The sequence below is a fragment of the Platichthys flesus genome, chromosome 4 (assembly GCF_949316205.1).
Source record: "Platichthys flesus chromosome 4, fPlaFle2.1, whole genome shotgun sequence".
NCBI classification, from domain to species: Eukaryota; Metazoa; Chordata; class Actinopteri; order Pleuronectiformes; family Pleuronectidae; genus Platichthys; species Platichthys flesus.
In genome coordinates, this window is record NC_084948.1 from 12,843,871 (window position 1) to 12,858,440 (window position 14,570).

Genomic DNA, 14,570 nt, shown 5'->3' on the forward strand with positions numbered 1-14,570 from the left:
AAAGCTGACATTTAACAAATAAGTCCAGTGTGTGTGTGTCTGCGCAGCTTTTTCTCTGGTTATCTCATTTTATTTAAAAATGTAAGTGCACCCCCAGCTCGAAGCTACTCTATAATTAAAAAAGAGGGCTGAGAGGGGAGTGGGGGGGCTTGGAGTGGAGTAAGAGCTGCTCAGTGATCTCCACGGGCTGCAGGAGAGCGACACTGAAAATTGCAAAGCCCCTCTGCTCCAGGGCTCTTTGGAGGTGCAGGTCTTTGCCCCCCTTCAGAAACCCCTGAAGCCGACATCAGTGTGGTGGAGGACCGCGGTGGTCATGAGCCGGATCACTCTGAGCTGGTGGCTCCGGGCCCAGAGCTGCGGCTGTCTAATGTAGTTTGAGTTTCCAGAGGGAGCGACCACACCAGACCACTGCAGAGCCCCACAAGGAGTCAGATGATGAGTTGTATACAGCTGTCGAGAGAGTCCAAGGCATGAACACATACCGTATATAATGATGGCTGACGGGTTTGCACTTCCTCCCACTTTACAGAAATTAAAAGAAAGCATCCTGTATACAAACGCTGCCTTCTTGGGGATTTGGAGCCAGAGTCTGCACAGTAACAATCATGGAATAGGGCTGAGGTATTTGACCATCAGTGATTGGTCAGATAACATATTAAAACCAAACTTAACGGAAAAATTTACATTTGAACATTGTTTTTTTAATTGACAGAAACTTTATTTTTTTTTATTTATTTATGTCCCACCCACCAACATAGGGGAGGCCCAATGTATGACCTGTACTACAGCCGGCCACTAGGTGGTGATCAACATGCTTTGGCTTCACTTTTGAAAAGCCGCAGTGTTGTCCATTTCTACACACAGTCCATGCAGTGAACTCCTGCGAGTGATATTTCAAACTGAGAGCACAGATTCCCAGGAGAGGACAGGTCCTGAGGGTGGTGGGACTCAAGATGTTCACAAACATGTTTTCTTTATTTTAAGAAATGTCAGTATCAACATTTACCGATGTTTCATCACAGTACATTTATGTCATTATAGTTTACAGATGAAAGATGTTTGAATGTGCAGCTTCTTTCAGGTTGCAGAGAAGGTAAAGAACAAACTGACGGTCAGTCCAATATCACCTGGACAAACAGTTTCTATCTGCTCCCTCTCCTTTTCTCTGCCCTCCTGTTCGTTTTTTCACGACTCACTCACTACTTGTCCGAACCCTCTCCCTCCATCTCTTTCCTTTTAACCCCCTGCTCCCTCTCCCAGTCTCCTCATCACCCGAGCTCTCCTCACTTTCCTGTTTCTGCACTTTTTTATTTTTTCAAAACCGCTTATATAGCCTTTTCTCTGCTCCTCTCTCTTTCTCTCCTCCTTCATTCCTCCGTCTCTCTTTCCCTCTCTGACCCAGAGGGCCGTGTTCTGCTGAAATCCAATCCTCTCTCATTCTTAAACCCGCTGTTCCATTTGACTCACATTTTGTCACACTGCGATGCACACACAATACCCGCTCCTCCCTCAATTCAACCCCTTACTCTGTCTCGCCACACACTCACACACACACATTCAGACACAGAAGAGTGAATACACACGCATTCACAAACATTTGTAAAACTGCACAAACACAAACACAGAAAGAAAAAAAGACTAAATTAACCTATCAATCAAATTTGATGCTCCTGGTTGGAGTCATACACAAAGACACACACGTACACACTTTACGCACCTCGCTCCCTCCCCTGCAGCTCCGTGGCCATCCATCACAGCTTCACTGACTCCGCTCAACCACAACTCAGAGCCAATCACACAGAGGTTAGGGACTAACGGAGTGCTCGTGAATGTAAGTGTGTGTGTGTGTGTGTTTTGGGAGAGAGAGAGGGAACCCACATTTGCTTTGGGAACAGACACTGAGGCGTTTCATGCCTTTGAAGCCCGTTTCAGCAGAACTGAGAGAGAGGCCGAGCGGGTGGAGTGAAATGTGACTACTGATGGTATGAGGTGGAGGATTGGCTCACACACACACACACACACACACACACACACGCACACACGCACGCGCACCCACACACAGATACACAAATAATTATTGACAACTACAACTGAAGTTCAGATCAATAATGACATTTATGTCATCTTTACTCTTAAGCTCTAAGTAAAATCAACAGTTACAAATATACAGTTTTATATCTTTTTTTTCAGAACTTTTCCTTCCAGCCCCCTTGAAAGATTTCTAGAAAATGTGAGAATGAGCATGATGACATTTCAACCACGTATTGGACGCAAAACAGAGAATAATAAACAAAAAGAATATAAATATCTCAGGGTGAAGAGGAGGTTCAGACCTGGAAAGACAAGGACATTGGGAAGTCTTTGGTGGTGAGGGCCGACATTGGTGTTGCCGGGCTGAAGTCATAAACGTGATTTCCACAGAATTGTTTTTACATTACAGGCCTCCTGCTCAGCCAATTTCTCGATGTTTTCCTTGTTGTTGTAAACGCCTTTGACCTGAACAATCTTCTGCTGTGTGTTTGAAAGGCAATCTCCGGCGAAATATCTGGACCCAATTTTTCTGACTTCATGTCTGAAAGCGGTTTAAAAAGAACGCAGCCCCAGTCTGTATCCACTGGTCTGGGTTCAGTCCGCAGGGCAGGCAGAGGTGCGTGACCACCTTCACCCTCTCTGAGCTGGTGTACAGAGGCAGCCAGATAGTCTCCTCTGACGCAGACGAGTCAGCAGCAGAAGCCTACGATGGAACATTAAATACACAAATTAATAGGTGTATTCACAGTTGTGAGTCTGTAACTAAAGTATTACAATGCTAAATTATTGATATCTCCAAAGATCCATAAGTTAGGTTCAGCAATATGCCGCTGACAGACAACAGGAATGTATCAGTATAGCTCCAATAATAACCAATCATTATTTCATTACGCTGTTTCACAAACTAGTGCAGAGATGAGAGACGATTTACTATTAGGCAACTCCTTTGGTGATTGATAAATTATTTGCCTTTTCTAGCAAATAATGTCTCATTGACAATGATATTGTTTTAATAAGAACTGTAATCAGTTTGTCATTAGTTCATATCATCTTAAACTGATGTTCTTTGAGCTCTAGACAAAGCAAAAATTATGAATATGTTTGCATAGGGTCTGAAAAAGTGTGTTGCCATTTTTCTTCCTGTAACTAGTTGCAAATTAGATCTGGATCTGGTGGATTTAAATGGGGACAGTTGGGCCGTGGCAGAGGTATGCACAATTATTATCTAATGCTAGCATTAGTTAGTTGCCACCTGACTGATGTGCTGATTTTTTAAACACAATTACATACCTGTGGAACCCAGGCCATGTAGCAGGGCGGCACCGCTGACACACTGGGAGAATTGTGTTGATTCTCACAAAGACGGACACCATCAAAACTACAACCCTCCAACTGCAGACCTCCAACCTTAAAACAAGAAGAGAGAGAGAGAGAGATTAGGTGAGAGGAGGAGAGGGCGACAGGCGGACACACTTCGCTGTCGCCACATTAAAGGCGTATGTATGTCAGTGAAACCAGTCCAGTGACTCAGGGATTTTCCACAGTGGGCCAGACAAAAAAAAAGAGGGAACTCTGGCATCCAGACAGATAAAAACAAGTGACGACTAAATCACCATAATCTGAGGGAGAGAAGACGAAAGAGGGAGCGAGAGGCAAATTCAGGAAAAGCTGCATTGTGTTTGTGTGTGTGTGTGTGTGTGTGTGTGTGTGTGCATAAAAGAGAGCTCGTTGCCTCTCAACAATTATCCCCTTTCTCTTCCAGTGTCAGATGTCTGAGTGTTTCCCTTCCCGCCCTGCAGCTGCAGCCTCTCTCTAAGCACCCACACCCTTCGCCTCTCTCTCTTTCTATTTGTATGTTTAAAGTTCACGTCAAGTCATGCCCAGTTTTAATGGCTCGACAGAAATGAAACAAAATCCTTGGAGTATTTAAATTGCAGACGATATAATTATATCACCCTCAAATCAGAGCACGAAAGGCAAAGAAATGAAGAGCGGGAGTGGGTTAGTGCAGTGTGTATGAGCTCCCACTTCTTTAATTGTAGGAATTTCTGTCTGTCAAATGGATCAAAAAGCAACAAGGAAGCAGAGATTACATCTGTCAGAGGCACAGACTCCCTAATGGATGTGCTGAAAACTGTTCTTTATTTCTTTCTCACTCTCTTCTCCATTCTTTCAGTGTCAGCCTTCTCATTTGGATCCATATACTATTCCAACAGTGTTATATGACCTCGGTCTAGGACTTTATCTTTCTGTTTGTTAGCAGGATTATGCAAAACCTAATGGACAGATAACCATGACATTTGGTGTAATGATGCAGTGTGGGTCAAGGAGGAACATACTGGATTTTGGTGCAGATCAATGATCCCCGCCCCCCCACACACTTTCTTTTACTTGTTCAAAACTCATTACTCATGAACCTTGATGAAAAAAGTGAGGCATTTTTCAAAGACATTTATGAGTGGATGGAATAAAAATCTGGATTTAACTATGGCTTCATGAGGGGACTGTTAGGCCTTGGCAGAGGCTTGCACTCTGCTGAGTGCTATTCTAGTTACATTATATTTATCACTCAATCTGCTTTCAGACATGCAGTGAACTCCGGAGATGCTCCTGAGGGGAGTGTGTGAGAATGCAAATGTCCGACTTAGAGCCCCCGGACTTTCTGAAGACTTTCTCTGGCCAGCTTCCGAGTTAAAAGATCCAATGACACTTCGAGGAGCTGATGTGAGAACACAGCAGGAGATCCTCCGCAGGATTCACCTTGAGCGAATAAGGGAGGTGACTAAGTGTCTAACACGAAAAAATTTAAATCAAATATCTCAGGATGAAAAAGAAAAGCGGTTGAAGATCTTCGGAGGTCATGTCTGAAAACGGCTTCAGTTCCAGTCAATATGCTTCCACTGTCTGTACACATGATCTGTGGCTTGGGTTGTAATTGTACCTTCACTTGCAGTTTGGCCTGTGTAATGGGACTCCTCCATGTTGAGACAAACACCAAACTATCCATTGAACAACCCATGGACCTAAAAACCAAAAAGATGTGGTTAACTTCAGCAGTCATGCTCTTTACGTCTCTGAAGTGTGTTCAGACTCACATGCAGAGTAACGCCTGCAGTTTCAGTGTTACCTGGCGGTTTCCTGTCTCAGGGCATTGAGGAAGGTATCAGGGTGGAAGAGCTCAGACAGGTCCAGGGTGTCTGAAAGAAGAGCTTGTCGACCTGCACGCTCCACCCAACTCTGTGCGGACAAACGTACACAGACAGACACACAGAGTATTGTACCCAAAGAAAATAAGCACTCAAAGAAAACATAGAAATTGGGAATAAGTCATTTTTAGGCAGGAGATAGGTGGAGCATTTAGAGGGTCTGTTTAAGACAATAAGAATAAACACAATTATCCTCATCTGACACAAATGGAGTCGACTCTGTTTGGTTATAGAAAATACACACAGTTGATGTTTGTGCTGTATTAAACTCTTTAAAGTTACGTAGAGGATCTGATATGTCAGTGCTGATTTCGGAGTCAGTGTGTACTTGTAAATGAGAGATAAAAAAAAAAAAGAGTTCTGAATTCTGCGAAAATGTGTTACAAGTGTTTAATTTCCTCTTGTCCTTTTATCACTGCAGCAACAAGCTGATAACACTGGAACCCACACACAAATGGGCGTTCCTGATTTGAAACAAGAACAATAGGTGATAGGGCCATTGACCTTTTAACACTAAATTCTAATCAGTTCACCTTTAAGTCCAAGCTAACAATTTTGCTACATATGAAGAAATTCCCTAATAGTGTTCTGGACATATCTTGTTCAAAATGGAATGGACAAAAAAAAAATATATATACCATCACTGGTGCAGAAGCAAAGAACACAAACATGAGGAGTGAATCTGAATGACTCTGGACAGGAGCCCTATATGTCTCTTAGTGTTGATCCATTTTTCCTTATTCAGCATCATCTGCTTTGAACAGGTGCACAGCCTCTATCTGTGTCACTGCAGAAACGAGTTACGTTCAATAAAAACAGCTCATGACTTCAGGTGAAATAACTCACAAAGAGATCAGCTATTATTTTGTATTTTGTTCTTTTTCTCTGGAGCACCACAACTGATATCACTGCCCTTATGACACTTGCAGCTGACAACACTAAGACAGATGGAGGCATATTTAAGCCGCGAGGATTTACGTAAGATTCAGGTTTTTTCCTGGGCCCTTTTTTGCAGTTACTATTTGAATGTGTAGTTTTGTCTGAATCACCATAGAAACTGGAGGGAGTTGGAGGTCAGATGAGGTAAATTGCTGACAAATAAGGGCAGAGTGAGAAAACATCTGATCCAATCGCTTCTTTAAATGCAGTCGGTTTTAGTACGGTGTCAGTCGGCCCTGGCTTTATGCATCACTTGGGTTGAACATTATACCAAGGAAATAATACGCAAAAATAAAAACCAAAACGCACACACAGAGGCACGGAGCTGTAGGCAGATGTGAGTGTTCACACACCATCATTCACAGAGAAAGCTATTTGGCTGGTGTGTGTAGGAATGCAGAGTGTTTACATGCATTACTGTATGTGTGAGAGCATTTTAGTGTTTTCAAGGTCGTCCTGCATGTCTGGGTGCGGTGCTGCACTGTTAGCTGTTTTCTTTTCCTTTTTTCTCTTCAGCAGCTCCACACAGCAGCAACTCTGGCCGACTCCGCCTTTATTAGACTGATTAGCTTACAGGACACAGACACACTGCTAACAGAGATATCACTCAGTCCTGAGCAGACAGTTAAGGACAGTGCAGCCTCCAGAGAGACACGCATGAGGACAGATGGAGAGCAGGTAGACAGGTAGGCCCGCAGACAGAGAGGAGCGAGTGAAGACAGACGGGAGAAATACGCACAAACAGATGTGTAGGCAGGATGGCAGACAGAGCGTGGCTCGCCCACACAAATAATGAAATGCCTCAAATTCACTAATAAATAAATCATTTCTGAACGTGTGTGTGTGTGTGTGTGTGTTTTGATCTGCCAGAGCATATTGAGGAAGGCGTGCAGTCAGACACAGTGGAGAGGAGACAGAAAGTCGTTTCAGCCAGAACCTTTGTTTCCTGGCACTAGCCACAGGCTGGTACTTCCCAGAGCCTCATGGTTTTATTTATGAAGTGCTTTCATGAACATTAGAATTTTTTGGTCAAAGCTTTAGTAACCACATTGCCACGCCCTCTTAAGCTATTTCAATCTGAGCCATAACTTTGAAGTAATCAATGTAATTCTGTAATACAAAATCTGTAGTCTGTGGCAAATGCAGGATGTTTTAAGACCTCTGAGGTGAAAGGTCCTATTCAGAGAATTTTATACTATAAAACGCTGGAATATTTATCACTAGTAGTGGACAAGGCTTGCAGTATATATTAATGCATGAAGGATTGAAATGGATCTCTCAATTAGGATACTAATGCTGATTAGAAAACTTTTCTTAAAGCTTCTTCCAAAGGGCGTCTGGGTTTTGTAATAATCACTAAAAATGCAGAAATGTAGTTGCTGCAGGTGAAAAGATATTTCACAATATGTATTTTATTGGGGTGGAGATGACTGATAAAAGCAGGCCTGTGTGAATCTCAGTCCCTGAATGTACCTGAATGGCGACAGCCCGTGTTACCACAGCTCTGAGGTACAGCATTGGCTCCTCTGGTCCGTCCCATTTGTTCTGCCATGTTGAAGGACACTGAAACACAAACAGGCACAAAAAGAACAGGATTAAATATATACTGAGAGCCATTATGGAGATTTACAAACTCAAAAAATAAAGTGTCAGCAAGAAAGCAAGTAAACCCTGTTTTTTCTGCTGTTGAGATTCGGTTTGCGATGTCGGGCTGCTGTATGGTAACATGCATCTGTCCCAGAGAGCCACAGTGAACAGGACAACTACTTCAAAGGGAAACAGCAAATGTCTGTTTAAAAAGTTACTACATTTTTATGGCTGCTTGATTTGTGCCTTGGTTAATTCTTTTTGACACACAGTCACTAAACTTGAAGGGTGCATTCTTCAACAGAGTTAAAAACCCTACCTTGCCCTACCCATTTAAAGTATTATTTGCAGCAGGCTCGCTCGGGCTCTCCTGCTATTGTCCATAAAGTTTTTACTGTCCATGCAAACAGTCAGACCTCATGGTTTCACCTGCAGTTGCCCATTTACCCACAAGTGATAGATTTAATGATTTCTTTGGGAACTTCTGCAGAGAAAGTGAAAATAAAATCTTGAGATCTACTCTTAAATGTGATCAGTTCTTCCTTGGGTCAAGATCCACTCCCCCACAAACTTCCATGCAGATTGGTTCAGTGAATTTTGTGTAATCTTGCCAATTTACAAACCATCAAAGGCTGATGAGAACATATCATTCTTGGTAGAGGTAATTAAGTGATGCCCTGAGTGTGGAATGTGAATAACATGTGACCTCAACTTGACCCATACCAATGGTGCATGTCATCCCCTTCTCCACCCTGGTTTCCTGTCCCCTCGAACACACAAACAGATAACAAGCACAACGCTGGAGCCTGGGAACTCATTCCATAAATACATTTAAACACAGTACTGTGTCGTAACCTAGGAGACCAAACACTGTGGTCTCGCTCAGACATAAGTGACAAATGCAATTTGTGTGTGTAGGTGGCAAAAGAACACTACCCCGAGGAGACAAACTGGAGAAAGTTGGTCTGTGTTGCTTTCTCTGTTAAACACTGATCAAAGCCTTTCACACACATTTAGACACACACGCACACACACCGGCTCGCACACACACTGGCACACACAAACACACACACAGTGGGAGACCAAAGATTGGGAATTTCAATGTGATATTCAAGCTTTAAGTCATAATGAATCTAATAGGGAATTGATTTGTCTCTCAGCTGTGAGTCAACCATTCAGTCAGTCTCCAGCTGTGTGTCTGTGTGTGTGTAATACTTTAGTGTGTGAGGAGATAAACATGAAGGGTTACATTGTGTTGCTGAAATGTCTATGGTTGAAATACCAATGTCTAAACTCTATGATAGTTTAGACAAGTTAATAATGAGAGAAATCTCTAGAATGACCGCCCTGCAGTTGTTTGCCTCTGCCAACCCGTGCAGTTTCAGTCGACACATTTTTTTTTCCAGACTCATATGAGGTCAAACTTAATCAGCTAATCTTTGAGTCCAAGATTTGAAGCGATTCCCTAGAGAGACAGAGTTGAGACAAAAATGTGTTTTATGAGGTCAGCGTGACCAAGGTGTTTGACCTCTCAACACCAAATTCGAATCACTTTAGGAGTTCAAGAGAACATTTGTACAAAATATGAAGAATTCTCTTAAGATATGGATTGCGACCCGATAACAATGACTCAGAAAATAGTGACAGAGGACCCATTGAAAATATACCAATTACAATATTAATACATCAGTTTCAAACTAATATTTAGTTTGATGATATTTTACTAATTCCAGCTGTATTTGATGGAAGCTAAACCTTTGATGGCTTCAGAGTAGATATAGTATCTGCGAACACTCGTTCAAAATATGGTTTGCTGGCAAACTAAAGTTTTGTGATAACAAGACTCCTCTGACCACTTCTTACTTCTGATCCTCAGTTTGCATGAGATATAATTAATCCAATTGGCACAAAAATGTTCACTGATGCCAGAGATTGCTCAACCTTTGATCAAAGAGCCATCCCTGCATCGGTCACCATGTCTTCATATTAATGATCTTTCCACTGACTAAAGGCTGTGCTGATATATATTTCTGTTATGTGGCGCTGCTTACCTCTCTCTTATGCTTGGGTAGTTTCCAAGTATCTAATTATTTTTTACTGCACAGTTGAGGACAGGGGCAATGGAGCTGGTCCCTCCAGAGCAGTGCCTGCCACACTTTTACAATATTATAACTCCAAGAGGTTCATTTTTCCAAATGTACATTATGAATCACATCAGCAGCTCTTTCTGTTCCTCTTCTCTGATTGAAACCAGGCTAACCAGTAATGCTTAGTTAAATCAACATCACGTGATGTCATATATGTCAGTCGATGTCTATATGTAATCAAATTGTAAGTACATAGCCTTGTCTAGAGAACAAATGTCAGACTGAATGAGATTCAATGGTAGAGCCGGGGGAATCCATTCAAATTCTGTGGTCCAGATAGATAAACTTTCCTCATGCAAAGTACCAAGCAAATCACAATGTCGCATTATGATCCAGTGCAATGTACTTTGAAATATTACTTGCATCACAGACACAGGCCGACACACACACACCAAACCAAAATGAGTATAATGCAATTTTACTTTAACAACATTTAATGTGAGTTTTCACATTGAACTGGAGGGAATACTCCAATAAAAAAAGGTAATGCCCTTTATCTCAATTCAAATATACAATAGATTTTAATCGTAAAAAGGTTTTTTAATTTTGGAAAAATAAAAATAAAGACTGTAAATTAGGTAATTCTTGTTAATTAATATCCTTTTCATGATTTCCCCTCTGATAGCCCCTAATTTATTGTTCAGTGAGAAAAGTGAGCTCTAGTTTGTCCTTTCAGGGTTTGAAATCTGGACAGGATTGGAACGTTATTTCAGATTGTTGTCTTCACAGTTTCGGAACACGTGAGATATACTGGTCTTGAACTGCCTGTTTAAAATGAAAACATAAGAATCTGATGAGTCTTGAGTAAAATGTCCTCCTTAGAATACCTTTATGATTTATGTATTTAAAAAGTTCAAATATTTATTGTTGCTGTAAAAATATGTCTACTATGATGGATACTGGAGAATGGTACTATTGTGAAATGTGCAATGTTGCGTTCTGACACACAGAAGCATTAGGCAAGAGGAGAGCTTTACTCTTTTCTAATGCATATTAGTGTTGGAAATAGCATAGCACTGATTAACTCATACAAATATAATACGAAAGAACAATTTTAACAACCGAGTCTGGATAAATTTACATTACCAAAATAGTATTAAAATACAATTTTGGTTGCTTCGTTTCACTTTGTCACTGTGAAGTCTCTTCTTCCTAAGTGAGGAGAAAGTGGCCTCTATCAGAGCCACAAAGCACATTCATTTTTAAACTGTGCTGCTAGTTAACTTAGTTTGTGATAAGGATTTGGTGGTTTGGCAAAATGTACAGAAGCATCATCAAAGATAAGAGCTGTTGCAGCTTTTTCCAAGGTTACATGATGTTTTCAACCAATGATTTAATATATTATTAATACTGTGATTTGCAGAAATATTAAATATCTCGGAGACGCTAACTTTCAGCCTGTGCTAATGTTTATGTACCACTATTAATCATCTTAATTTATAAAAAGTTAAAGTTGTACTGAACTTTAAAATAAACTTTGCTTGATATCAAGCTTGAAATGCAGTATTTTGACTAAGCCCAACACAGAGAGAGGGAATCATTTAAAATGGATCATAGACATGATCATTAAGGAGAGAAACTGTGCTCACTACGTTGGGTTATGGAAAGTGTTTCATCAGATGAATTCAATGGGGGAAAGAGGAAATAAGAGCTCATCTATTTTATATACTGGGCTGTTACCTAGGTCAGCCATTCTGCACTACAAGGTGTCCTCATTTGTGGAAACTCATAACAGATGGACACTCAATGCAGAAATATGGAAATCATACATTTTTTATATCTCCTTTGGTTAATGTGAGTCCACTGGATTCACTGTGACAGTGGGTTATGATTTAATGTGGTGGGTATAGAGTTGATGAGAGTGACTGTATGGTTGTGGTGTTATTATGTAAAAACATAATTATTTCTGTTTTTGTTTAGTTTCACACATGAATAATTTTCAGCAATTTAAAACATGATAGTGGATTATATTTTGGTGAACTGCATTCATCTGTTACATAGGTCAAGCAGGTTATTTACTAAAATTGATTGACACCAAACATGGTGGAGGGGAGCCCGATTATAATCTAATAAATGTACACTTCAGATCCAGACTAATCAGATATATTTATGCTGATCAGGATTTATGGCTGAATTTGGTGTAGATCCACAGAATTGTCCTGATTCGGAGGAAGGAAATGTTTGGCCTTGGTTGAGTTGATATTTTGCATATAATGTCCATATCAAGTTATATAATTGATTTTGCAGACAGACACAGTAAGGCAGTGAATACGTGGTTGAAAGTCAATCTCCGTGTTTAACTTTATTTTCACAATTTGATATAAGATATCAAATGTTTCCCACTGTTTATACTACAAACACAAAGCAGCATGTTTATATTTTCAGCTGCTCTCACTTCTTACCTCTTGATTGAGCAAGGCAGTGGCCAGTTTCTGGACTTCAGGAGTCAGCAGCTGTGTCCCTCTGATGACCTTGCTCAGTGCAGCCAGGGATTTGTGGATACTCTGTGAAAACACTTGCATATTATTTCATATTCTATGGCAAAGTTTGAGGGGATGTGTAGCTGCAGAGTCATTAATTATTTGATTGCAGAGTTGTTGTTCCTATGACTAAATGTCTGATATACTGTTCATGTGGCATGTGTTGTAGTTAGTAATCTTTGTTATTTGATTTAAAAATTTTTTTTTTAGAGATTCTTGAACCAGAAGAAAAATCAATCATATGCAATGGTACGTAATGACAATGAACATTTTAGATTCCTATGATAACAGTCACATACGCTATGTTATATGCTTGTACAAAAGTATATAACACGAAAAAGGTGATTTACATAATTTGGCCTTTTATGATTCACATTCATCTCCTGCATCCTCTTACCATTTTTGTAAATCTATCTCATTTATATAACAAGGTACACACTATTATATTTGATGATAGCCACTGATGGTAAGTGAGCACAACCCACAGATAATTCACTTTTTAGAATATCATTTTTAAAATTCAAAATTATACAATCCTACAAATCTAAAGAAGATTTATTTTTAGCAAACCTGGACCAAGCGGACAGCATTGAACTGCTCCAGAGCAATGAATGACAGGACTGGTGACCCATGACCCTCTGCAGGCAGAGCCACCTTCTGATGGATCAGTGTAGAGCCCTGATAGAAGGACAAGAGACACAGAGCACATTAGCCCCTTGACAGAAGATAAAATAGATAGAATAGATACATACAGTGGATAGACAGAGTAGATACTGTATGATGATGGACAGAGAGGGCCAGAGAGAGATATGAAACTGTCATGTTAAAATACATAATATTTCAAGACCGACACTGAATTTGAATAAGGGAGAACTTTTATTTTACTCAAGAAACATGAATATTGAACTTGGTCCTTTCACAACAAGAAGATGTAGCCAAACAGGAAACTGTTTCTCTCTGTCTCCAGAGTCAACAGAGAGGACAATTTGTTCACATTAGTTACCACAGAAATCTACTGTAGGTACACCAAGTGCTTATGAAACCAGAGGAACACGAACGTCGATATTTTGTTGCATTATGTTGCAGATCACACTCTGTACTGGCACCCTATTTTGTTTTCCCACACAAATGCTCAGCAAGAGGCAAAGGAGGAAGAAGGGGGAGAGGAATGGTGGGTCTGGATAGAGGAGTGGAGACAATGGAAAGTGAGAGATGAATAAGACGTGAAAAAAAAGCTGCTGGGGTGTTATTCAGCTTGTCTATGGCTCTGCTGCTGTCTCTATTCAAAAATGTGACTAAACAACCAAATAAACACTTTCTGCTGTCTCATGAGTCTCGCCTCCATCCAGACTGAATACAGATTTACCAAAATAAATACAATAATTTCTCTATACAAAGCTTATACATACACACGCGAACGCACACACAAATGCATCCAGAAAAATACACCACGTCATACACACACACACATACGGTGTAAACAGTATCACAGATGTATATACAAATGGACAGCATGGACAGCATGACTGCTCCCCAGAGGTAAAAGCATTTTGATTGCCACCTGGTGGCTGGCTGCAGTAGAGGTCATAGACCTTCCTCCTTCATGTTAGTGGATGGGACATGGACCAAACTAAAAAGTCAGTGTGAAAATCAAATTGTTTCTCAGGGAATTTCTGTCATTTTAGTTTTTATCACACTGTTGTTTGTTCAAGTGTTTATTTTCTCGATAAGGTTGGTTATAATTAGCGATTTGATGCGATAAAAACAGTCTGACATGTCATTAAAGAGTTGAGACTGACCTGAGATTGGTCAAACTTCTGTTTCAATGATATTTTGCCTTGATCTCTTGATAGCTGGAGGATATGGAGACATTCCATCCCTCTCTACATACAGTCTATGGTACACAATCATACAGATGTGCACTGACATGAACATTAACCTTCATAGACTCATGATGAACATGCACAAACACGAGAGGTCAAGCTCCACATTGCAGCAAAAAATATCCACTGACAGTCCAACACGGAGTTCACTGACAACAAAGGGTCGGTACGGTGATTGCAAGGAGGTTAATTGAAAGCAGCCAGACATGGATTGTGATCTATGGGAGAGCTAGCTGGTGATACAGTGCCATTAATCATTCGATCATTCCCTTTTCAGTAAATAGGAAATAAAACTGT

General features: G+C 40.6%; 1 protein-coding gene across 4 annotated transcripts in view; it reads right to left on the bottom strand.

Annotated features, from left to right (window-relative positions):
• Positions 1-715: 715 nt before the first annotated feature.
• Positions 716-14,570, bottom strand: part of dync2h1 (dynein cytoplasmic 2 heavy chain 1) — a 99,250-nt gene continuing 85,395 nt past the window's right edge. For all 4 annotated transcript variants that reach the window (XM_062386416.1, XM_062386414.1, XM_062386415.1 and 1 more), the window contains exons 90-96: positions 12,961-13,068; positions 12,313-12,414; positions 7,650-7,739; positions 5,159-5,268; positions 4,973-5,054; positions 3,322-3,438; positions 716-2,734 (exon numbers count right to left, since the gene is read on the bottom strand). In XM_062386416.1, the coding sequence (XP_062242400.1) occupies positions 2,567-2,734; positions 3,322-3,438; positions 4,973-5,054; positions 5,159-5,268; positions 7,650-7,739; positions 12,313-12,414; positions 12,961-13,068 (777 nt within the window). In that variant the 3' untranslated portion in view covers positions 716-2,566. The remainder of the gene's footprint in view (positions 2,735-3,321; positions 3,439-4,972; positions 5,055-5,158; positions 5,269-7,649; positions 7,740-12,312; positions 12,415-12,960; positions 13,069-14,570) is intronic.